The sequence below is a fragment of the Trachinotus anak genome, unplaced genomic scaffold (genome assembly GCF_046630095.1).
Source record: "Trachinotus anak isolate AG129_WGS33_773 ecotype Australia unplaced genomic scaffold, CSIRO_AGI_Tana_v1 ptg000032l, whole genome shotgun sequence".
NCBI classification, from domain to species: Eukaryota; Metazoa; Chordata; class Actinopteri; order Carangiformes; family Carangidae; genus Trachinotus; species Trachinotus anak.
This window is the reverse complement of record NW_027273883.1, coordinates 16,524,997-16,551,719: the sequence shown is the minus strand read 5'-3', so window position 1 is coordinate 16,551,719 and position 26,723 is coordinate 16,524,997. Positions and strand designations below refer to the sequence as shown.

General features: G+C 43.6%; 1 protein-coding gene across 7 annotated transcripts; it reads right to left on the bottom strand.

Moving 5' to 3' along the window:
- Positions 1-978: 978 nt before the first annotated feature.
- On the bottom strand, positions 979-26,179 carry phactr4b (phosphatase and actin regulator 4b). Of its 7 annotated transcripts, none has more exons than XM_071469785.1 (16): positions 26,084-26,179; positions 18,912-19,009; positions 18,213-18,257; positions 11,970-12,140; positions 11,545-11,625; positions 10,028-10,537; positions 8,342-8,686; positions 7,011-7,142; positions 5,442-5,973; positions 4,676-4,989; positions 4,349-4,547; positions 4,100-4,155; positions 3,628-3,689; positions 3,402-3,539; positions 3,146-3,222; positions 979-2,527 (listed from the first exon to the last, which is right to left on the bottom strand). In XM_071469785.1, the coding sequence occupies exons 3-16, from the start codon at positions 18,223-18,225 to the stop codon at positions 2,512-2,514; spliced, it is 2,646 nt and encodes an 881-aa protein (XP_071325886.1). In that variant the 5' UTR covers positions 18,226-18,257; positions 18,912-19,009; positions 26,084-26,179; the 3' UTR covers positions 979-2,511. The 7 variants fall into 7 exon arrangements, with proteins under 7 accessions (XP_071325886.1, XP_071325885.1, XP_071325887.1 ...); XM_071469784.1 differs by lacking the exon at positions 26,084-26,179 and adding an exon at positions 24,903-25,085; XM_071469786.1 differs by lacking the exon at positions 26,084-26,179 and adding an exon at positions 23,457-23,625.
- Between the last annotated feature and the right edge of the window lie 544 nt (positions 26,180-26,723).

The window sequence follows — 26,723 nt, the reverse complement described above, 5'->3', positions numbered from 1 at the left end:
ATAAAAATGTAAAAGGGGTCCATAAAAAGTAAAAGTTCTGCATTCATGATTTTGCTTAACTAGAAGGTAAGTAGTCTACTGTCGACAAAATGTACAAAAGTAAAAGTACTAATTATGCAATAATATTAATACTTTCTAAACTACTGTAGTGTAAGCTATAATCTTTATCACTTATAATGAATTTCTCTATCACTGATAATTATTCATAAAAATTAAACTACAACTTTTTTTTGTATTTTAGAAGTCGATATATGCTATATTAAAACCTTAATCTGCAGAGTAATTAATAACTATAGTTGTCAAATAGATGTGGTTGAGTAAAAGTAAAATAAGAAGAAAACAGAAACACTCAAGTCACGTACAATCACCAAAGACTTGCAAATTACAAACACAAGTTTATATGACATGATGAATTGTGGCCAGCATAAACCTGGGTGTAATCCACTTGCAATATATTAGTTGCAAAGTATGGTACTAGTTTAGTTCACCCTCTATTTTGAGACTGTTTATTTTATTCCTCATATGTTGTGCATGAATATTTTCCTATGCTTGGGCATTTATTTTTTGTATCATCACCAAGTGTGAGCCTTCATTTGAGTGTTTTGCAAATGCACATATATGTTGTCGTAATTTATCAATTTACTCTGCTGCTGCAAAGATTTGTCACCTTTACAGCCTCATCATAAAAATTACAGAATATACTGCTTGAAACCTCAGGGGTGCATATTTAGAACACCACATGTATTCCAAGGTTCAGATAGACCTTATCTTTATACATAATGCATCTAAAGCCATCCCCAGGCCAGGTTTAGCTCCTCATGATAACAGAGAAAAAAAAAACAAAACACTCACCTGCCACCAGGTGTCACTGCAGCCTCATATTTTCACTTTTTGCTCCCAATTTACACTGTCCCCACAAAATCAGTAGGCACATGGATCTATTGATTTGAGCCAGGGACAGAGTAACTGCACAGAAGGTTCGAGGAATTGTAAGATTTTTAATTAGATCCAGATGTGACTATTTACAATTAAAAAGAAAACGGTCAGTCCATACAATTCCACATTCAATTAAAAATGAACTTAGTTTTACAGAAAAGGTACACTTTGATATTCCCATTCTTGTAGCATTTAATCATAAACTAATATTCTGTGCTTAAAAAAATAGCAACCTATAATACTTTTATATTTAAAATTTCTTTTCAAATGAAAGGAAGACAAGATATACACAAGCATCAGTTAAACCTATATCAACCTGTACACAGCATAGAGAACCCTGTAAGCTACTGGCCAGACAACAATACAAGATAAATCACTTCTGCATTGTCAGAAGGTTCCAGCCAAAATGACTCCCTGTTTGCCGTTTATACATTTTCTGATTTTTTGATAAATCCCTGATCTATACTCACAGCAACTTACATTTAACTCTTAGTATAGACACTATTAGCATGATCTTATTCAAAATGGCTACAGAATGCATTGCATGGTTGATCTTTAAAGGGAAGTACAAAAACTCATAAAAAAGTATAAATGAAGAGAGATTATCCAGATCCAGTGGCACTGGATTCTGTGTTGGCTCATGCAGTGGATTGCAGAAATCATTGATATGAAAGCCAGTCTCCTATAGTCCTTTAGGCATTGGGTACGTTGGCACACATAAACACACCAACTGCCTCCTGACCTGCCCCTTTTTTATATCTAGATTGACGCTTAAATGGCCACCTCACATCACAACCATAAATACAGGCAAGCCAAATAATAAAACAAAAGGCTCAAATAAAAGCTGTCACTACTCATGTGATCAAAATTACAATATAAAATATCTTGTGCATTACAGATTGTTTTGTAATTAGATCTCTCCAAGTTTCATTCTCTAAGGTATCACAATAGCAGTCTGTACACAATTAATATAAAACACATACAATATCCCAGAGATGTCCAGTCCTAAAACAGAATATCCCAGTCTTCAGTTTCCAGCCTGCTCTCCCTGCTGCCGTTTGTCTCTGTTATCTATTATTACTGTGTGGAGTATTATAAGTCATCATCATTATTATTACTATTATTATTGTATGTTATTAGATTAACAAGATGAATTAGCTTTTCCATATACAGTAAAGAAGAAAAAAGGCAACACAGAATGAGGCCGCATTAAAGGTTGTAACTAGATCCAAGTCCCTGAGGGGTACCACATAACAGCAGAGTGAGAGTAAGCCCTGTAGGTCCCCTGCCACTTCTCCACTTCATTGGCACGTGGTTCCCCCTGTTGTCCGGGAGAAATACTGCATGTGGGCCTCACCCACCACCGCCTCAGTTTAGTGAAAGCAATGTAGTGAGAGGGCGATGGAGGGCAAGCGAGAAGCGTTCTTGTTTTGAGTAAGTTCCAGGCTTTTCCTGATGATCTGTACAGTACATTCAAGAAACATAAAGGGCCATAAGTCTGCATAGGGAGCAGCCTCTTGCCACAAAGATCTTAAGTGCTTCGTTATCCACGAAGGGGGGACGGGGACGGGGACGCTAAGGCCGATGAAACCTAAATGAAACATAACAAAGAGATCTCATTAGTCATAAACAGATGTTTGTGTTCTGTTTAAAGTTACAATCCTTTACATTTTCAATGGAACCTATTTGTGGTCAGCATTTTTTCAGAAATTCAATTCCATTCAATTCCATTCAATATCTGTACATTCTGCAATTACGTCTCTATCTAGTTTTCATTGTTAGTGCTGGAGACTGTGATCCCCATGCTGGATTTAAATTGCCTTAACATGCATAATGGAATTGTTCACAGGAAACGATGCATGTGTATAATCCAGTGTTATGGTTTTACCTCATTATCAGCCTCACTGTTTACTATACCAGACCAGTATTAAATTACTGCTAATGAAACTGCTCCCGGTGATAATTTACATTAAAAGTGAAACACAGAGTGGATTATAATGTGAAACAGTCACAGAAAAAAAAATTATTTGTCATCAAGGTTAGGCCTATAAACAGATATACCAGCTGTTCTTCTGTCATATTTCTGATAAAGTAGTTAGTGGTAACAAGGAGTATTTCCTGTAGTATTAAACTGCATGCGAACTGCAGGGGTCACCAAATCAACCAGGACTGAAATCTGAAGGATATAAAGTCACAATCCAACTGATACCTTGTGTAAATTCTGCTCTCTTCATGAACCTCCATTTCAGTGCTCTTATAATCGTTGAGCTCCTTCCGGATAGCCGCCTTGACCAAACAACAGGAAAGAGATTGTCAGTTAAAAGTGAATTTAAAAAAGGAGACATGTCCTAACCATCACATTGATGCTAAAATGATGTTAGAAACAATCGTTCACAGGGAAATTAGTTAGGTGCATTTACTGGGGTTGTTTAGTACTCGCTTGAGATGACACACTGAGTGCATACCTTGTCAGCAGGAGTCAGCTTGGTCCACGGCTTGTCTGCTCTCCGATCGTAGTCTTGGGCGTCTGTGACTTCCACATACTCGTGGAACCGCAGGATTTTTCTCGCCTGTAGTTCTGCGACTGTGGGTCTTTGACTCAGCTACAGTAAACAGAGTTTTTATGTCAGTTTAATATCAAGCAAATACATGACTTGACACCTGAGGTCTGTTGCGGATGTGTTGCCTCACCTTCCTGGTCAGCCGCCGCTTGATCTCTCTAACCTCAGCTTGTCTGTCAGCCTGATTTTTGGCTGAGGAAAGAACGAGGGAGGAGAAAAAAAACATCAGAGCTTAATTTAGACTCAGGTATGAAAGCCCTGTTTGATGTGCAGGAACAGTGGAGTAAAAGCTGTTTCCAAAATTAGACATCTAAACTGTGATCCATGTTTTCAAACATCTTTTCAAGTGTAAATTCTTGTCACCATTGTGCATAAAAATCTGATTTTGTTATACACTGCAAAGAATTGGTTCAGGAATGTTAAGAGGTGGCTTTACTTACAAAAACAAGAGTAATTCATAGACAAAACAATCAACCTGAGCTGAACTGTGATTTTTGTTTAAATCTACGTCAAGAAAAATAATCTTTTTCACTGGTGGCATTATTAGGTGCAGTAATGTAATAAAAAAACTGGTGAAAAAGAAAGGAAGAGTTGATACTGACGCTGAAGGATGTTTCTTTGCTCGAGCTCCTCAGCTGTGGGTCTCTGACTAAGTCGTCTGAAGAAAAAAGAAAATAAGAGCAGCTCTATTTTTACACAGTTTCATCACTTTGTCATTCAGGCAATAAGTAGGACAAAGATCTAAGAGACGATCGCCTGAGTTCTTCAGGAAATGCACATTCACTCTCCTCAGTTTAAAGGATACAAAGGCAATAGAATATGCACATAAGTACGACAACGCCTGTCTTCACCTTGTGAGTGCGGTTCCGATCTGTGTGCGGATGGCCTCCCACTGCTCCCTGCTCTGCCAGGTGAGGCCGGTCTGTCCTGGGGGCTGGTCGTCTCTGCTGCTCCTCTCCTGAGTAAACCTGTCCCTGTTCGGAGCAGAGGGACGGCTGCTCAGCTTCAGAGCCAGAGTGTCCTTCCTCTTGACCCTGTTGGCCAGGGCGCCTGGATAAAAGCCAAGCAGGGAGATGTGGTCAGGTGCACAGGAGCACAAATCACTGCAAGCCGCTTTACAGAAAACTTGAAATTCTAAACAATCTTTAAATATTTTCTCAAACTTTAGTTATGCTTACTAGGTGGGGGTTCATCCTCCTCGTCCTCATCTGAGTCTTCATCTTTATGAGGCACAGGACCGTCTGAGTCGCTGTCCTCCCCGTGCATGTCATGCTCCTCTTCCTCATCCTCTTCCTCCTCTTCTTCCTCCTCCTCCTCCTCACTGCTATTTCCCCCTGGGATGACACAGACGCCAGCATCACCGACCAAGCAACGGCGACTCCGTGGCTCCAGCTCTGGCTGGGGGATCTCCCCATCGTACTCCTCCTCTTCTTCGTCATCTTCCTCCTCTTCCTCCTCCTCCTCCTCCTCCTCTGAGTAGTCATCTTCAGATCTAATGGAAAGAGAAAAATAAATGTATACATAATCATTATGGATACAGACAAAGCATCCGTTTGTGTGTATTAAAATAATTTAGAAGTAGCTTTTGCACTTAAACAAGACTGACACATTTTTACCAAATGAAAAGTTATGGATCCAACCCTCAAGATTTCACACTTCAGCCTAACCAGGAGACAACCTCACCCTTCTGGCTACACCTGACTTTGCAATGATTAAGGAAAAATTTTCTCCAGCTCTAAATAGCTTAAAAATGGCCGTGGAGGCTACTGACGGTCTGATGCAGAGCTGGCTCTCATGTAGGTAGCAACACTGAAGACAGAAGAACTATTTCTGTCCTCTGTGTCTGATAACCTTGTTTTTGCTTGCACTGACTTGTGATTTTGTTTTGACAGACTAGCTTTGTTTAACTAAAGTTCTCCTGTCATTATGTGCAGAGAGACTCACAGTTTCAGTGGTTGGATGCTGACAGGCAGGGGGCGACTGCGATCTCCTTGGTACTCCGGAGGGGTTTCAAAAAGCAGAGTGTGTGCACGCTGTAACCCGTCTGGATGCGGCTGAGCGGGGCCAGGACTGGACAGGGCTCGCTGGATCATGATATGCAGCGGAACAGGAGCCGGGCGCTGGGGGGACTCATTGGTCGGGCTTGGCGGGTCAAACAGCATGGGTATGGGTTGAGGCAGGGGGTGGGGGTAGGAATGCTGATGGTGGAGGTGGTGGGTGTGTATGTGTTGCCGGGGCGGAGAAGGCGGTATGTGAGTTGGTAGGGGAGGGGAGGGAGGAGGGGGAGGCAGCTGGAAGCCCACAGAGAGGCTGCTGTGGTCCTCCAGAGAGAGCGGTGAGGGCGTGATGGGATGACTCGAAGCAGAGGAGTCCTCCGTGTTGCGTTTGGTGACGGGGGTGGTCCTCTTCGGGGGCATCGGTGGAGAGGGCTTGGCTGGCACAAGACTGGCACCCCCAGTGGCTTGGTTGAAGTCACCTGCAAATGAAAACCAATTAATTCATCCAATCGTGAAGCAAAATAGCTGAAGCTTAGGCCTTTGAGTGAGCTGCTACCAAGTGCTCTAGTTTGCCACTGTGACATGAGTGCACACACATCAGCCATGTGTATGATGCACCCAGCATGCCAGAATACACATGAACAAATATAAATACTGGGATTACATGTGTGACTGAGCATTATTGCGTACATACAGTGGGTCACATCACATGACCATGTCAACATGAATGCACACACGGCCCTAACAAACCAGTGTGCAGCATGTGCCCCAGGTCACAGAGACAAAAGAGATACATTCAGCCTACATGCTCAACACAGCTAGATTATTAACCTGCTGCCAAATCTTCTTTATTAGCATATTTTAAGTGCAAAAAGCTCAAATGCAAACCCTCTAGTTATTTGCATGCACATTTGTATATTTGCAATAAGATTCTTAAAACTCTGCAGAATGGTTAAAAGCCATAGCCGTGCTCCTGAGGCATAATAAGAGGTCAGTGTTGCCAGACTTGAAACATGCAGTAGACTAGACTGAACTGGATCACGTCTTCCTCTCTAAATGAAGTCAAGCCCTTATGTTAGAACCCTTTTGCTCCTTCCACTCATCCATCCACACATAGCCACCCAGCTGAGCAGGAGCTGAGTGGATTAGCGCTATGAAATTCACTTGATGCATTGCAGGCCACAGCTGGAACCCGCGGAAGCCTCTTCCACATTCACATGCCAAGTAACAGAGTAGAGCATTGAAAACACTCAACCGCGCTCTCACACACAAGTCTTCTCTCATATTCATGAAGCACCCAGCACACTCATTATCAGCTCATTATGTGCATGCGGCTCTTATATACCACACCCAAAGAGAAGCAATCAAGCCCAGTCAACAAGGTAAAGGCATTGGGGGAGGGGGGATATGTTGGCAGCTAAAAAGGACGCGACATGATGAAGAACGCAGACGCTGAAGGAGGACATTCCAGACATGGGCACCCTGGCCACAGAGATACCACAGGGCATCTTTTTACCTGAGCGCAGGCCTCCGGCCCGTCGGCACAGGTAGACGGGCAGGGACAGGTAGACATCATAGTCGCACTCTCGCTTCCAGCAGGACCAGTAGAGCGGAAGCTGAGCGTTCTCTCCCCCCTGCAGGGCGGAGACTAACAGGGAGGAGACGGAGGCCTTCAGCTGGTGTGTTGAATGATGGTAGGTACATGGTGTAGTGTGTATGTTGGTGGGGTATAGTTACGTTAAATGATCTTTATTCTGTCATTCATTTACGGAACTTTCAACCACACTCTTAATTACTATTGTTCTCCTCTCAACACCACCCTCACATCTGTCTGTTAAATATGAAGATACAACAAGGTTATCTTAACCCTAACCCCAGCCTGGCATACAGTGTGTACAACACCAAAGTCTAAAACCATCAGGCTGTGGTTTCAAATTTAACAGACAGATCAATTTTCTCTTTTAACCTTCAGCAAGGAAGCAAACATGAATTTTCCAAGTTGCCGGAATATTTCCTTAAAATATTTAGTATCCCTGACTTTATGGGACAGCTCTCCACAACTGCATCAACAGGTTTTTGTTCTCCAAATTAGATTTCCAGTTGGCCTACTCTTAGTCCAAATTTTGAGAAGCTTAAAATGCTGTTTCCAGGTGAGTTGCACTTCATTCCATTTCTATCCTCAAGAGACAACAAACGGGACATTTCCTAATGTTTTTCTCCTCACTTGACTAGTCACATGACTATCTGATGATATGACTGATAATCATCTGAAAAATAGAAAAAGACCTCACAGCAAATCATACCTAAAATGAACCCTGCATAATGCAACCACACTGAGTTGCACACACTTGGAAGATACCAAAGTCATCAGATCTGTTGTTAAAATAAAAATGAATCAAAGTAGACAGCCTTGCCCGAGTGGGAATTAAGGCAAGATGAGACAAACCCCCCAGTAAACAACAACAACCACCACTACCCTGTAACTGTGTGAGCAGCGGCCCACAGCCACAAGAGTCCCTGTTATCTTCAGAGTGTAAAATGCTGGAAAAGTAGCAGCTAAAATAGTCCAGGCGTAATAAGTAATTAGCTGGGGAAAAGCTGCTCAAGCTGTTCAGATAACATCATTACCAGGATGTGTGCGCTAGTGTGTGTTCGTGTGTGTTGCTAGCTGTGTTGAAGGCTTCTCTTCGCCATCAGACTCATACATGTACATACTGAATTCACCTGTGGGAAGACTAAACGCTAACTGAGCACAGTGGAGTGTTCATTGCGACTGTTGATGTAGGCTGCAAGTCCACTCCCTCCATCACCTGTTAACAGAAGCAGCCACTACTCAGCAGAACTTACCCAGCATGGCGGCGTTGTTCCTGTTCACTGGCTTGGGTGGAGGCAGCGGGGGCTGCTTGGCGGCCTGAGAGGTGGGGGTCGGGGCTGCAGACGAAGACTGCTGAGTGGATGCACCCGCAGAGGAGATGGACCGACCAGGTTTGGATGCCGCAGCCAAAGGGGCGGAGGGAGAGGAGTACTGGGTCGTGGGGTGGTTGGATGGGGTGCGTGGCGGACCCTCGCTGTCAGATTCAGGGGCGGAGGTCACCAGCCATTTTGGAGGCATGACAGGATGTTTGGGTGGCAGAGGTTCACGCAGGGTGTTCCGCAGAGCTTCCGGGTCAGGGACAAAATGGCTATCTGGCTCTATGAAGACACAGTATTATGAGGATATGTTATAAAATAAAGTTCATTCCACTGAAATAACTTGAAAACAGCCTCTCCATTCAACTGAGGCTGAGAAACACTTTAAAATCAGTGTCCAGCTGTGGCACACGCACAATATTCTACATAGCAGGCATTTACAAAGTGTACTTCTATCTTTTCCATTATTGAATTAGCAACATCTCATTATAAAATACTTCTGTACATGGCTATAAATGTTTCAGCTCAGGGACTGAGCAGTGAGCCATTTTCTGCTGCTTCACCACTCCAAGCGCTCTCTGTGATAGCTCTTGTTTGAGAATTGCATTATCTAGGGATCAGCTGTGAAGATAAACAGAGTAGGCGGCTGCAATTACCACCACAAACCCACCTCCCTCTGCCCACCCCACCGCACCCCCGAGCTGCCGCTGCTGCCGCTGCTCCCACGCCATTCCTCAAAGCTGCAGCTCTGAAGTTGAGGGTTATTTATTTACAGACGAACCTTTATTACTCTGATGTCATACAACCAAAGAGGAAATAATCCAGAGGAAAGGAGGAAGTGAGCATGAAGAACAGAGAAGAGAGGGAGAGAGAGAGTCAGAAAAGGAGGACAGAAAGCAGGAGATGTGATAAAGATAGAAAGAGAGTGGGAGAGGGAGAGAAAAACAGCATCAGAGAGAGGAAAAAAAAAAAGGAAAAGCAAGGTGAGACAGAGAAAAGAGCTGAGCAGTGACACATGAAGGAAAGTGGGGAGAAAATCTGTTCACCTTAAAATCTGTCAATAGACAGAACTTTCTCTTTTCCTATAGTAGTTTTCAATATGACTGTGGTTCGTGTGTCAGACACATGACGACTGGACAACTTAAGTCTAAAAACAGCACAAAACACCTTACTTTCTCAAAGTGTAACGCCTCAGTGAAATCAATTAGCTGTGGCTCTTCACCACTTCTCACTGAACTGACAGTGTTAAAGCATTAAAGTTCAATAATGGGTGTAGTGATTGTGCCACATTAATTAGGAGAGGAGAAGAGAGGACGAGTTATTCCCTCATGTTCCTGAATAAGAAGCGTAGCTGGAGCAGGGCCCTTGGGAACCGACAGAAGCCTGTCTATATCTGGGAGGACAGCGCATAAGCAGGAAAGTGACAGCAAGAGGGAGGAAGAAAGAAAAAAAAACATAGACTGAAGAATAGCCTATCACCTTCAAACACGTATGAAGGAGGTCAAGTTGTAAAACATACACCTTATCTCTTTGTAACAGGAAGGAAGAGTCAACAGGGATCTTATGATTACAGCTCTTCAGAATTGGTGGAAGATCTAAGGTGGCATATTGGAAATGACTCACCTCTGTGAGCCCTTCCCTCCTCAGCTGATGCATATCGAGGGAGTGTGGGCTTCCAGTCTGCTTCCACAGGCCGGCTCCTCCTGCCGTCCTCCGATGGCGCCTTCTGCAACCCGGGCCTCTTCTGCCCGTCTTCAGGGTGAAGCCGGCCTCGTCTGCCCTCCTCCATTTGGGTGTGAATCTGGCCCTGCCAGATCACATTCGGCTTCCACTCGCCCTCCCCGTGCACACGTGTCCCCATCCCTCCCCCTCTCCGCCCGTCTTCATGCAGTCCTGTACCCCTGGAGCATGGAGCTCCCCGGCGGTTGCCGTCCGAAGGAGGGCGGCCCCTGCGATCGTCTGGCTGGGTGAGCCAGGCCGGGTTCATCCTAAAGTCTGACTCAGAGGGGAGTTTACTCTGGTTGCATGGGCTCCTGGCACTGCTGACCACTCCTCCGACCCCAGCGCTCACAGGCAGAGTGTGACCATTCTTCACGTAGGACTGCTTCACGTTCTGTGCCTCTGCATCTGCATCTTGAAAGGTTAGACAAAAGAACACGAGCCCTTGAGAAGATCCAACGTTATTGTGAGTCATTAACAAAGAGATGAAAATGAGACGCTGTCCACTCCACTGAATAACTGTCCAAATTATTCATGTGTAATACTGGATTAGACTGGACTGGTTTAGTACTGGAAGTCGTGTTTGATACTGTATAGTATCCATGCGATTTACTGCTCCCTCCCTTGTCGACCCTGGACATGATCCACATAAAGTTGAAGTTAGTTGATTTATCTGTTATTTCATTGACAGAACATTACAAGGCCACAATTTTGATTCAGAATGGCTCATCTTTTTGGTGTTTTATTAAGCAAAAATTCCAAACAATTCATTCTGGCTTCACAAATATGAGGATTTGCTGCTCTCTGGTTTATATGATTATAAACTGAATACTTTTTAATTTCCAACTGTTGGCTGGACAGATCTAGCGATTTCAAGCTGATTCACTGGGCTTTGAAATATTCTCACTATTTCCTGACATTTTATAGAAAAAATAATTACCTGATCAATCAAGAGTGAAAATAATCATTAGTTTTAGGCAGGTCTCCAAGTAAAATAGAAAGGTGCCCTTAACCCAAGCCCTGTAGACCAAGACTGTGTTTGTTGGTGTGATGAAGGAGCAGCTGTAGGTTTAATAAATGGGCTTCTGCAACAGTGGGGCCGGCAGAACGCTTGCACACACCCCTCTCAAAGCTGTTTTGCTGCAGGGCACAATTCGCTCCACTTTTCCTCAGCTCTGGAGAGTGGCATAACATTTTAAACAGACATTACATTACTTTGGAACAACAGCAAGGTGAGAGGAAATTTACTATTTTTTTTAAATGTCTCAGACACCTGCTGGAGAGGAGGACGGTGTTCCTGCCATAATGTACTAGTGACTTAACTGTACTGTCTGTGTGGGTGTGAAAACCTCAGGGCGGCTACTGTCAGATGCAGACACCACTGCGCAGAGAGATCAGACAGATCACAGAAGTACTCTTACCATTGTCCGGGACCTCCTTCAGCACTCCCTGTTCTATAAGCTCCTGTCTCGTACGCCTCGTCGACATCTTTCTCTCCAGCTCTGCCGTCAATAAACAGAACTCACGTTACACACTGTGTTTTCTTTTTTCAAGATCTCCATGAGGGAAAACATACTGCAGTAAAATTGGTCACATTTTAGTTTATGATCTCATGCTCCAGAATTCAAAGATGCAAGTTCAGAGATCCTCACTCAACAGGATATTTTGTTAGCAGCTCATTGTCTTATTGTAGGCGGACTGAAAACACAAGGAGAGCAGAGGGGACTGTAGCGTTCAGGCAGGAACACATGTGTTGAGGAATTCTGATGAAAGCCGAATGTAACTGATATGACCAGTGAGGGGGGGGTTACTCACAATACAAACACAATGAGTTCACAACACAAACCTTCTGAAGTTTCCTTGAACTTCTCGCTGCTTTTCTTCTTCCGCCACTTCCACGGCTTGAAGATCTTGCCAAGAGTAGAGAACTTGCCCTTACGCTTTGGGGGAGGGGTGCTGTCCCCCGTGCTGCCCCCCTCTCCCACCATTGTGCTGTGGTGCTGCTCAGCTTCATCATCTACAAACAGCAAGAGCAGCATTAACAAGATTTGTGCAACTTAAAACGAGACGTGGAAAATACGGATCCGTCAGCAGTGGCAATGTTCTGACAGAGGGCTTTTTTTTCTAACCAAGCTCATCTGCTGCCTTTGTAAAGAAGGCCATGCTCATTACGGCTGTTATTATCTTTAGCTGTTAGTTCACGGGCACCAAGTGTGCTTTGGCAGGGTGATGCTGAGAGCTCATGGACTCCTCCACACATCCACAGTTAACGGGAGAAGTCTGACGCTGGCGTTCGGCCAGGATTTCGTTCTGTCAAGTGCTCACATTCCTTGGCTGGATGGAGACTAGTCCCTTATCAGCCTTTCAGCCCTCCCTGCCTCTATAGGGAAGAGAGGCACAAACATGGACGCAATCACACAGTAGCAGGAAAAAACTGTCAGTTGCGATACGTACGTGCAGCTAACATTTGAGGTGCAAAAGCTTTTAAAGAACGGCGATCATTATGAGATGCCATTAAGACCTGAAGTACTCCATTAAATGGCATTCTGCAGTCATGGTTACATATTCTGGGTTACGCAATTGACAGGCCAACTGACAGGGTGCTGAGCTCAGACAGAGTTTCAAACATTAGCTTTCTCAAGGCTGCAGCTGCTGTATTCTGCAGACATAATATTTACCAGTGGAGAGAGAATAGGGTCCGATTTAAAACATCCAGTCTCAGGCACACACAGGATGTCTTGGCGACAATAATGCCTTGCAGTCTGATTCCCATAACAATATACTCCTAACACAATACATACAATTCGGATGTGGCTTACTTAGCAGTCCAGTAAAGAAATCAGGAACATAATAACAACAATAGCCATTCCTTGGTGGACACTGACTATTCGTTTGACACACGCAGCAGGGGAAGTCAGGGTTAGCTACGGACCAGCACCCCTGCAGCTGGCAGGGATTCAGGATCTTTGCTAAGGGACATTTTAGCACGGTGGATGGTTGCTGACACAGGATTCAAACCCATTTTGCAGCTGAAGGACAGAGTCTTAAACCGCTGCTCCACACTGCTACCTCAATGCTGCTGGCAGGGTACAATCGGAACTAAATGCTTACAAAGTGTTTAGAAGCCTCACTGGGATCAAAACAGATCCAATCAAAACTGTCTAAGTCCCTGCATTTCTGAACATTTTAAAATATTTTTTCTCTGTATGTTCTGAAAAGTTTCATTCGACAAGCCTGTCAAAAAACAGACACTAGTCTACCTGGAGGAGGGGTGTTAAGCGTCCAGCTTCCATGGTGGTGGGACTTGAAACAGCATGCCATGGGGAAGCACGGAGCATTCGGCAACCCCAAAATCAACTCTCCTGTATATATCCCAACAGTCAAATCAGCAAGGAAGGAAATGCCAGAAGGACAAGTTGCAGGAAACTGTTCGAAACTACAACAGAGAGGGTCCTGGTTCAAGAAACATGTCCGCACCATGGAAATCCAGCTTATCTTGGCGAGGTAGAAATCTGAGGACTCAGACCAGCTGCCATAACATCCAGATTAAGCATTGCTTAAGGCAGCCTCCCTGTGATCCAGAACTGAGGTTCTCACACAGCAGACTGCTCTGACACAGTGGCTCAGCTGAAGCCAGTGAAGCAGGATAAGAGCTGGCTGTGCCAGGCCTGCACACTCCAAAGCACTGCAGAGATGACGATCGCAGACGACTCAGCCCATGCAGCAGGCATCTGTTTGAAAAAGAGGACTGACCATATCCTTAGAAGATTTGTACATTAGCCAGTGATGCCTGATTATAAAATGTGTCAATCCACTGACAAAAAAAAAAAAAAAAAAAAAAAATCTAGAAAATGTCAAAAAGAACAGCACATCCAACTCAGTTATCACATTCACTAGAGCTGTGGAGCCACTCAAAATGATTCTTCACAGACTCAGAGAAAAAGCTCTCCCACATTGTTTCAGCTGTAGAGAGAAGAGGTCTGAGAATGAGAGTAAAGGGTAAAAAGCTACAAAAGACAGAAAAAGAACAGGACTTATAGAGGGGGGGACCAGGCTGGAAACACAGGGAGGAAACAGCACTCCACCCTGATTCTGTGACCGAGAACAAAGACAACCTCTTCCCCTCTCACTCAATAACACAGTCCACTGTACAGCTCATGGAAACTCAGTGCTGGAGGGTACAATACAGTGACACCAGTGAAACTAATTAACATTCTGATTGTAAAACATCCAGATAATATAAAACAAGTTTCTATTCAGAACTAATCCAGAACCAGAACTCTAGCTGTCATGCTCTGTAATCAGTAGGTCTGCCAAGATAAGGCATACCAGTCAGGAAACATGGGGGGGTGTGACACTGTGTGTGTGTGTGTTCCTCTGATACTCTGGTACCCCTATCGTGAAGCCACACCTACCCCTCTCTCACATTTGTCCCAGAGAGGCCAGATTTGCCTCTAACCTCATGATTCAATGAGTCATGGCAGCCTGGTCAGGTGAGCATGTGGTTAAAGGAGACTGTTGTTTTAAAGGGCCCCCAGCCTTTAGCCAATCTGCCAGCCAAGCCAACCCGATCACTTACATAAGAAACCTGCTTCCACGCCATGCAGCAGTTGGGAAACACTTCCGACCTTATTATAACCCTAACCCTTGCCTGGGCAGATTATGAAATGTAATCTATTTAACTGACGGCAGAAAGAGGTTATAACCAGTGACACTGCTTCTTGTGGAATCTCATGTGCCCCAAAATCAGTACAGCATTTAAAACCCCAATAGCACAGTAGCATTAAGTCAAATAAATACAATTAGAGAATGCTATTTATGGTAAGTAATGTTTTAATCTGTCATATGAATTCATCACTTTGTCAAACTCAACTCAACTCACGATCTCTGATTAAAGATTAATTAGGTCTGTTTACAGTCTGTAATAGGAAAAACTGCAACAATTAAAAGGGAAAATGTTGGAATGGTTCCAAAATTATGTAAAATCTCGTCCAGTCAGACACATTTCCTATTTCCAAAAGTCCCTAAGGAAGAAAACATCATTCCAATATCTAAGGTCATCTTCTTGTGCATTATAAGATAAGAAAATAAGTGCGCAACACACACGAGAGTGTAAAAACACAGCTGAGATTCATCCACGTGATCCCAGTGATTTAACATTCCTTGTGGTGGTGAAAGTGAAGGGGGTAGAGAGAGAGAGAGGAGACTGTGCAGAGTTGATTATACAATCTCCAAACCCTGTTTCTCCTCTATGCTTTAAGGCAATGAATAACTACTAAACAGTAAGATTGGAATGCATAAATGCACACAGTACACAAAGAGTGCATGAGTGAGTCCAGAAACTCACCGCCATTGTTGTGTTTTTGTGGGTCCTGAGCTGGGGTCTCCACACGAAGGCTCTGTCCCATGATCCAGCCCCTGAGGGGCCTCTACCTGTCCTGCACCCAGAAACGTGCACACCACACTGGGACAGATCAGCAGCTGCACCTGCCTTCCTCCTCCTTCAACAAAAGCCCCCTGATCTCCTCTACCTCAGGTCTTTTCCTCTTCTTTGTCTTTCTCTCTTCTGCCAGTCTTCTACGCCTTTCAGTTCAGACCTTGCTCTGTCCCTCCCTCTCGCAATCTCCTTAAGACCTTCCCTCCCTCCAGGAGCTGGACTCCCTCGCCCCCTCTCTCACTGACCCTCCCTCCTTGGCTCATAGCACAGGTCAGCATTCAATGAAAGATGCCTACCATTCCAGGGAGAAAGACGGGTTATGTTTTCAATTTCATGTGTGTGCTGTGGTATGTGGTGCAATGTAGTGTGCCCAACAATGTATGTACAATGTGATGCATGCTATGTGGTGCAGTGGGCCTCAAGAGAACAAGGACTTGCATGACCATAACTCTGATCCAGGCTAAATGTTGCAATAAAAGGATTTAACCACCACAGAAAAACTAGACTTAAAACCACAGAGCTCACATTGTTTGCCCTGAAAACAATTACGTGCCGGACACACTGGTGTCAGTGTTTTTGTCTTCCTAGAACTGACAAGAAGCTCAGAAGATAGACATACAGACAATATCTATAGAAGCCATTCCTAAATCCGTAAACCACCTCAACTGACAAGCAAAGACCTTATTTATGTCTGTGCATGAAGGATGGATGAGAAACAATTGGAAGAGAGAAAGAAGGTAGAAAAGATCAGAGATTTTTTTGTGGGAGCAGCATGAAGGTGTGCCTGAGATGCTGCTCCAGCCCAACATTTGATCGTGAATCCCAGCAGCAGTGCAGCTGCTACTATGACACTGAACTTGTTTAAGGAGGAATGAAGGATCACGAGCCAATCTGGCAAATAGAAGATGTGTTGATCACACATATGCTACCATTTCTGTATCCAGTATGTATGCTAATATTAGGCCACTACTGTTGTTCAGAAGTAGCTGAGGGTGTTTATCATGCTGCTCACCTCTCTTAATGCCTCCAGACACCATTTTATGCACATCTCCAAGTCTCTTATCACAATATGAACACTCTCTGAGGCATTAGCATGACTTTGAAACATGTTTGCCAAGGAGAGCTGCCCTGTTTGGGGCCTGAATATAGAGAGGCAGAGCAAGAAAGAAAAAAGAGAGACCACTTTCTCTAAACTAGAAGAAAAGAAGGAGTGCGGACTGGACCCCCTGAATTAGTGCTTTGATTCCTTTTGAGGTTCGAGTGTCTTCAGAAAACCTTGTCCGACTGCGTCTCAGAGGAATCCAGAGCATCGAGCTGTGTCATTATGCCTGGATAGATCAGAGTTTTCTGAGCGTTTGGCTGCATCTCGGGCTGTTTCTAAAGATGGAGAGCTAGTGTGTTCGGCAGCGTTCCTTTTCTCTCCCTGTGCCCCACATACAGCCTCCACATCGGGCCGGCTTCCAGAGAGAGCTGAGCCAATCCGCATGAGCCCAGAACCTGTTGGCCTGACCTGGATAACAGACTGGGCCAGGCCACTTTAACAGGCAGAAAGACTGAGCCAGGTACACATAGACGTGCACATACACAGTCCCGTCCAGCACGGGGAGTGTATGGAACGTGCCCTTTGGATCGAGCTATAAAGCTCTGTGTCACTGCTGCCACTCTCATTCATGACAGGAAATTAGCTAAAAATGTCTTAACATATACTTTTGTATAAGGGCAGACTTTTAAATCCAAGCACGAAAAAAAAAAAAGAAAAAAAAAAAGCCAAATTAAGCACTGGCAACAGGGAGAAACAGCTTGAGTAGCTCTGTCCACAGGTAACAAAAAATACACCAGAAAGTAAATTAATCCCATAACCTCCTGTAAAACAACAAATTGTTATTATTACTTGTTTTTCAATGGATTAAATAAATCAGGTACAGTGTGTTAGTGAGCTGTACAGGGTTGGAGTCAATCTTCTCATCTCATCTCTTGGCAGGAAAGCGAATAAGTATTTCCCAAAATGTTCCTTCAATTTAAATCCCACACATTTGCAACAAACCTGTATGAGGAGATTAGATTATGATGAGAATTGTGCATGGCTTTTATTGTGAAATAGCCGCAGGAAGTTTTAAGTGGTAGCTTGTTTTTTTTACCTGATTTTTTTTTTCAGAGACATTTTACAAAAGGGAACTGGTTAACTAACCAGTAACCAAAACAACAGAAAAACGGTTCCTTTTCCTGCACAGCTGTTATGAGAGAGGGAGGGTCAGTGTTGCCTGTGAAGGTGGTTAACACCGGGAGACTAAATCTGCTCATCTTAATATACAGCAACATATATTCTCAATATTCACATTAATTCACAAAAATAATGACACAAAACATACTGACTACACGTCTTCTGCAGCACACCACACACACAACACACTGACCAATGCCGTTCAGGGAAAACCCTGAAAAGCCAAGATTTGACAGGAGAAACTGATCCTCAGTCAGGCCCTGAGGTTGAGGAGATGTATGGCTGTAGTCCTGATTGGCTCATAAAAACGTGCATGGCTAGACAGACCCCCATAAACACAGTGAATGTACAGCAAGATGAGTGGATCTACAGCTCTCTCCACAGCGTTAACACTGCACTTAACAAACCACAACGAGCAACTTGGTACTCACCACGATTTTCCATTACAGAGTTTGAGGCACACCAGTCAACGGTTCCTGAAAAACAACAATTTGATCATCAAGATGTGAGCTGAGACACTTTCAGTTAAACCAGTCTAGTAGCAGCGGTAATTTGTTTTTTCCTGCTCCAGAAAAACATCCACACTGTGGTCTTGAGTTCACAAGTCTTAAATGTTTTCATTAAAATTAAATTTAAATGTAATTAAAAAATTTAAATTCATTTAAAAAGCATCTGAAGCATCTAAAGATGAACCCAATAATTCTTAGGCACTATCAAGCCAAATTAAAAGTCACATCTATTTAGCTGAAGAAATCACATTTTAAAAACAGTATATTAATCATTACGTATAAATTAACATTTACCAGATTAACTGCTCCACTGGTCTGGTTCACAGTGTTTGTCAATAGCTGGTCATTTTGGATACAATTATTATAATATTTTTACCATCTACAATGCATTCATTACTATTGCAGCTGATGTCCGTGTGTGTTTTTATTTTATTATCATATTAAAAAAATCTCTGAGCCTTTTCTTTCATTCTAGGGCTTAATAGCCGAGCAATGCATCTTTTAAAACATTTTTAATACACATTTTTGTATAGAATTTTAGGATGTGCGACATTGTCCTCGTTATAAATGACCATTATTAGTTGTGGATTTGTGGAAATATAAAAAAAGGTGTCGACATACACTGTAGAAAGTCATGGGTGGGGTGGGGGTGGTGGCAGTACAGCAGTATTTATTCAGGTCTCCTGACGATGATAGCAGCTCCACCCATCTTAACCCCTCTGAAGATGAATAACAAAGAAGATTAGATCATAGTTAGTCATAAACTGAGAACGCTGCCAAGAAGGAGTGAAGATTAAAGATTAGTGGGAACCCATGGATTCTCAGAAACTTGGATATATCACTACAAAAAAACACAAACACCCAACATATTTAAACCAGAATGTCTGGGGTTGAACAGTGAGACGCCATTTACACCTAGCATTAGGTGTGATCTGCATCTTGATATCTTCTGTGTCACTACAGTAAAGTACAAGGTGTAAATGGGCTCTAAAGGCTGACAGCATCAAGGTGACATCAAGCTTCATTTAAAAGATGCAACAAAAACATCCACATTCCCTGCCTATCATGTAGCAAAGCTGCCATGTTAGAGTTGTGCTTAAGGGCCAACACCAGAAACATTTTTAGTCTGGTCAGAGTCGAGCTTACACACCACCTGAAGCTGCAGCACTGTGTAGGCGTGTTAGGTGTCACAGCCAGAAGGACAATATTAAACTTTAGGAATGAATGTGAACACGTTTGCTAAGCTTGTTATGTTTGCTATTTATTTTTTAGTGTCACCACCTTGAGCTGTAACCGTAACCCCCCCCCCCCCCAGGACAATAAAAGACGTATGAGATTTTGTAAAGCTATACACATTGTGCAGCAGGACATGGTGAGGAGAAACACAGTTTGATGAAATGTGAAGTAGATGGACTGTAGCACAACACTATCCTGCTCAACTAAAAAAAGACAATGATGCTACTGCGATCCTCAAAACTGGATGAATGAAGTGTGAATCGATTTCTGTTACATCATGCTGCTGGTGGTGTTAAAATCTGGTGGGAGAGTGGTTTCCAGGCACGCACACAGACTTTCCGTTCCATCTGGGCATTGTTCAAAACTACTCACTGGTAAAAAGACAAAGCACTCTCGTCGAAACACTTCAATAATGTAATTATACACTTATGATGGCCAAGTGCATCACTTTATAATCACAGTCTAACCCTTTCAGTACCTTAAGTGGATCATTTATGTTGGTGACTTTAGTTACTGGCTATTCTGACAAAGCAAATGTCTGAGAAATATTGTTAATTCATTTCAGAAATATAAAACTAATTCATAGGAAAAGATGCTAATTTGATCTTGACATGCAGCTATGATCCAGTCTCCTTCAAAATAAATTAGGAAATGATGTGATTACTTCACTGGTCCCAGAAGGAGGTGATGCTGCATACCCAGCTAAGCTTTGCAGGACTACAGTTTACCGTCTGTGTGTTTCTCTGCATCTTTTTGTTCATCCTCTTTTTGGTTTGGCTCAAGTTCCACCCTTGAAACTGTGACCCAGAACAAATTTAACTCAGAACAGTGCAGACTCTACCAACAGAGCGGTTTCCAGTTTTCAACAACTGAGAATAAAAGACATATAAAGTTTTTTATTTGCAAAGGATCTTTCGTTTGGGATTCAAGATACCCAGTATTAGTAGTATAGACTGCATGGTCCTCACAGATATGTCATTTTATTGACCATAGGTTAAATAGGAAGAACGGGATGTTCCTCTTTTTGGGTAGTAGTGTCAAAAGACAGGGCAGACTGGGGAAGCAGAATCAGCTGTGATTTGACTGACTTTGAAAAGAGAGTGAGTTTGGCACCACCCGACAGAGGCTGTTTCCAGTAGATCTCCTGGAGCACAAAAGGCTCTCATAAAAGAAACTGAGAAACTGAGAAACTGAGCAGACTTTAGTTTGCTGCACCTACTGGACCTGTTGCATATGCCCACTTGTTGAGAATGGAAATATCAACATCTGCTCTTCTCATTTTAAAGAGAAAAAGGGAATAATGGGGTATGAATTCTAGAGAGAACGGATGGAAAGACAACAGAAAGCAGTGAATGATCCATTTCTTGTGGCGCTGAAACTACAAGAATCGCGCAGATGAGTCGACTGACAGAAGATTAATCTGCAGCTACTCTGATAATCGGAGAATCGTTTTCTAAATACCTTTGTGATTTAGACTGTTGGTTAGACAAAACGAGACATGTGTGGACATTCCCTTGAGCTATGGGGAATAATAATAAGGCATTTTTCATTATTTTCTGACATTTTATAAACAGTGAAAGAATAATCAGCAGATAAACCAACAATGAAAATGATCATTAGTTCCACTTAGTCAATTAATTGATAAGTTGGCAACAGTAAAAATCCCAAACATTTGCTTGTTCCAGCTCTGCTGCCTTTGTGTGTTTACACTGCTGGCAATTTTCAGACATCACCTCAGGCTCTCGGGAATTTAGGTGTGCATTTTACACAGGTTACAGGAATTTTACTGAATATAATAATTGCCTGATAAAAAAAAAAATTAAAAAAAATTAGTTGCAGCCCTAATTTCTAGACTTAACAACATCATTACACACTCGACTGAAAATGGCCCACTCTTTGCAGGAGAACAGCTGCAATACTATGAAAGCCAAATCTTTTAGGGCAGTGGAGAAAAACAAGCAAAGAGATTTGCTTTGCATGAGAAACCAAAAAGCATAAATAACGTGCGAGAAAAACAAAACAAAACAATGCTGGTTATAAGTAGCAGTGAAGACAGTAGCCCAAACACCAAACCTAAACGGGACCACAAAATTCCTTCAGTTCCTCTCTTAACATTACTAATGAATTTCATTGCAAAGTGACCCTGCTGGTGGTCTAATGGAGCTCCATCATCTTACATTACAGTGAATCACTGATCTAACCAAACTGCATCATCCAGGTCTTCAGGGCTAATGTTATTTTCAACAACGGGGAGATAAGAGCAAAAGCCCCTTCAGACTCCGTGGTGGTGTCCAGGCTGATGCCAAGAAAGGCCCTGTGACAAAACTCTTGATGTGATCAATGATAATCAATATCCTGCCATGAAGGAAAGCTCTGTGCACATGCGCGGCTGTACGGCATTGTGATACACAAGTCAGTCGTGTAAACTCAGAAACTGTTTCCTACCCATATAATTACATTCTGCATTTTGGTATTCTTCTGTGTTCCTCTTCCAGGACAATTCACTGGCAGGATCAGAGGTGAACTTCCCTATTAAAAAAAGAGGCCCGAATAATGTCACTCAGGCCAATCATCCTGCCTAAATCCACATAAAATGGGCTGTAAAGTGTTGTAGTTTTTGTAGTACAGCCATACAAACAGGCTGGAGGAAAACCCTGACACCGCTGAGAGGAGTCAGATGTATCCGTGGTGGGAGATGAAATTTTTTGCACTCCCGCCCAGTGCCACAGCCTTGGCTGGATGACTCAAAATAATCGAGCCGAGTGGTGAGTGTTTCTCTCTATCCAGAGAAAGAGAAAATATCTTTGGTGTTTGAAAGTAAGAGCGGATTTGAGGCAGTGAGGGGGTAGAACTACAAATGCAGAGTCTTCCACCATTTCGGCCACAGCCTCATATGTTATGTATGCATGACACTTGCTTGCCTTGCCACATGTCAACTACAACATACACTATCCAAAGGGAGAAAAAAAAAAGAAAAAAAAAGAAAAGAACTGGCTTGAACAGATGCATTCCACAATCAAATATTGCTCGGTTTCACTTGCTGTTTGTGTCACGCTGACAGTCATTCTCAGAATGTGCCCATGAAAAAGGGATGTTGATGGCCTAGTTCCCTTTTGAGTTGTTAACCCTCTCCCTGCTCTGTGCCGAACAGAACAGATCAATATGGAAGTGATGAGTCTGTCCAAACTGCGCAGGACGTCTGTCCCTCAGCGTCTTCACCGTCATGAAACATATGTTCTCTGAAGCCTTAGACAGGCATCACAAGTCACTTCACAGTACTGGCCGAACAGATCTAAGTGGACATGACACACACAACCAATTAATGACACAAACACCCAATTAGAGCTTAAATAACGAGACAGACCTCGGTTCCCAGGCTCATCAATCACCACCTAAACTATGACCTTGTCAAAACTCTGTACAATCAGGACAAACTACCTTGTTTGAAAACTCACATTAAGAATCCACATCCTTGTTCGTGGACGATAGTTTTAGGACAGATGATACCAGCTGGGATTTTGTTCTTTTCCCAGCGTCCGTCCCACAAACACAACTCACCAGGAATAGGAGCCACCAATCAGGTATGCGAAAGTAGCCGTTACAGCCCGCCTAGAGGTCCCGACCGTATAATCTTCTGTGGAGCGCACACACCCTCACTGGCGCACATTACTAGCGCTGATTCAATTACGATGGGAGCGGAAACAGCAGCAGCTGGCTGGGTTATGCCATCTTTAAATAGAAGTTCAGCTCTTGGGTTTTGGGCACAAAAATCTGCCAAGTCAGTGGAGAAAAATCATTAACTCTACACGTTAGGCCTCTGTCTGCAACAGACTTCTGAACAATTCACATTCTTACTGACAAGAATGGTGGTCAACTGATTTAATACCGGTTAATACCTGAGACAGGTGGACTGAGCTGCAGTATACTTACAGGCCTGCTCCAGGGAGGTATCAGTGACAGATTTGTAGATGGCAAAAAGTGGCCACCAAGTCAGACGAGCGGTCTCTCTACTTGGACCTTTCTGCAGTGTGTATCCGAGCTGCACGGCGTCCGCACCCCTCTCTCCGAAATGGATGGACGAGGGTGTGTGTTCCCAATCCGGGCCGGGAGAGCGTCATCACCGAGCCTGCCCCAGAAAAGCATCATTCACCACAGGGACCAGTGGCCCACTTTTGCAAGGAGCCCAAAATGCTCCTCGCCTTTGCTAAACTTTTCTTCCTCAGTGTCCCTCCACCTGTGTGAAGAAGACTGCACTGCAGGGGGATGGAGCAGAACTCGTCATCATGCAACACAATGCACTACACTGACACTACAATGAAGGCAATTGATCGTACACAACACGCGTTACCATAGTACGCTTGTACGCTCACTTTACATTCAGCGCCTTCAGCTTGAAGCAAGGCTATCCACCTCTGCTCCCTGCCTGGAGAAGGGTGGGGGTGGAGGAAAGACATTTAGCTGAGCGCTCCGAAGGAATCTCAGTCTCATCTGTGGTCTAACCGAATCAATCAGGCCCAGCTGACAGCTTAACCATCCTGGTTGCCTCTTAATGGACCATTAAAGAGGATGGTGGGGGCTTCCAGTGGGAAGTGGAAAGAGCTAAGATACAACACAAGCCATGAGGCAGCATTTCTTTTCTCAGAAGAGCAAATTAACTTGAGCAGCTGTTGCGCCATGGGCAGATGAAACCAGAGGAAATGCATGTTACTGTATAGGAGAGCAGACGCAGGTTCAAGATGGAGAAGAGGCAGCTGACCGCACTGAAAGCCAGGCTTCAAGGCGACTCACATGTATTAATGTGACTGGAATAAATACAATATAAAGAGATACAGACAATAATTATGAACACACACACACAAACACACACTTTTTATGCCTGTTGAAAACCCACTGCTTAACATAACGAGCTTCCATCACTAGGTTTTCTGACAGGAAGTGTCTTAGCCTGCCCTGTAATTGTCACCTGTAATTTGAATAAATTACTGTAGGTTCCTTATGGCATCCAATATCTTGTAATGTCCTTGGGGGGGAGAAGAAAAAAACATCTCTGCTTCGCCTGTAATAAATAAAAAAATGTATGTATGTGGGAGAAAAAAAAACTATGCTCGGCTACAATCTCTCGAAATACACTTAAAAAAAAAATCAGAGCCATGCAAGCGCGATCTCCGCCGTGAAGATGTAGAGGCGAGTGTATCACGTCTTCCATCTTTGCCCCAACAATCCACGTCCTAATTAGATCTAAACGGAGCGCTGTTTTGTAATTGCGTCGCCGAGATTAGACTGACTGTTACTTCACCGCTTTTTTCCCCCCTTTCTTTCTTTTCTTGTTTTTTTTTTTTTTTTTTTTTTTTTATCCCGAGGCAAAACACAAATTACCTGAGAGGTTGACTCGGTCTATCGTGTGAAAGGCATCAAATGAAACAGCTGTTACTCCCGGTACAGGAGGAGAGCACGGAGCCGTCCGTGTGTGAGGGCTTCACCAGCGACCTGCCTCCCTCTCTCTCTCTCTCTCTCTCTCTCCCTCTCTCTCTCTCTCTCTCTCTCTCTCTCTCTCCGGATCCCGCGCCAGTGGACTCAAGATGCTGATGAGTGAATGGGAGACCAGGGTCAAGTCAGCTTCAGCGAGTACGGTGCCTTCCGGTCACACGTTTCAAAATAAAAGTAATATCAATAAATACATAATGTGACGTTTTGTACAAAACACCACCATTAAAGTAGCCTATAATGTAAATAAAGTGGTATTTGTTATGCATGGACATCTCACTGTTGCTGACATTTTAGTCAAATTTGGGTTTTCACTTGCAGATTAGACCATGAACCAAATATCCATTTGGTAATTTGCTAATTATTACTTTGCAGCAGATGTTTTATTTTATGTTTTTATGCAGCTATGTGCACAATGTGCATAAGTACACTTACATTTCTATATGAGACATATCCATAAACGGATCATTTTTCAGGTGTAACCAGCATCCTTGTCTGACGCCTGGAGACAAGATAACATGCAGGGAAACGCGTTGCTAGAGGCCTGTAAGTGTTTGTCCCCCCCACCATCTAACGCCGCCGTAATAAGGAAAGAAAACGACATACGGACCCTTAAGGTGCATCCCACTAAAGTTATCCGACTACAAACATCGACGCACACCATCTACATCCCGGAGACCACACGCATCCTTTGTTGTGCGTGGACGCCTCTGCAGAGCATCAGTGGAAAATGGAGTTTCAGGTGGTGAAGCAGCAGCTGTGATTTCAGCGAAAAGCCAGCACATAAAAACATGCACAGGGTGGCACCCAGGATCTGCGGGGAAACCAAGATATTCAAGCGCAGCATCGCGTTGGAAACGCGCAGTTTAATAGTGATGCCGGCTTGTTTTGTGTCGGCCAAGTTGGAGCGCAACTTCGGTCATTGTCTGCGGAGAGATCTTCCCTCCCAACTCTGTGGCCCACAGGACATCAGCACTCGCGTTACCTCTCCCCTGACTTGACCTCCTCATCCGCCTCATCCTGTGAAATTAGTTACAGTCGATTTAAAAATAGCAGCCCGGTTATTTCCTCACCTCAGTTTCCCCACTCTCGCAGCGCCCGGTCCAAACATTTTACGCACTTTACCGGAAGCCATCCCGTGCCGGGCATCTCGGTACCGGTAGTTCTCGGTCGAAGCTGCATCTCCACGGTGGGCGTTGCAATCACGGCTCCTCTTTGTGTTGTAAAGACTTCAGTACCCACTAGGCATTGCAGTGCATTGATCCGTGGTGGTGGTGGTGGTGGTATTGGTGGTGGTGGGGGGGCAGCACACCGTTATATTGTAGGAGGTGGTGTTCGCTTACACCACTTCATTTATGAAAACAAAAAATAATAGAAAGATAGCTCCCGCACGGACATAGAGCTTGTTGTCATAATTTATCCCCACATTACACCTTATTAACCTCACACCATAAGTTATGATACTGTTTTAATGGGTCAGGTTTAAAAATAGCATCTAACATGGTTAGGTCATTCTTAAGTGTTTGCTAAACATCATTTCTTTGTCTCCAATAACGCAACAGAAGCCTCACTTTGGCACAAAGAAAAAAATAATTACATTAAATGGATAGCTTCTCAATTTTATGAATGGATTCTGTTCTGTTACAGTTTCAGTTTGGTTCTCAGTTTTCTAACCAAATGCGTTGAGATGAAACAAGCCTACAAACCCAAACA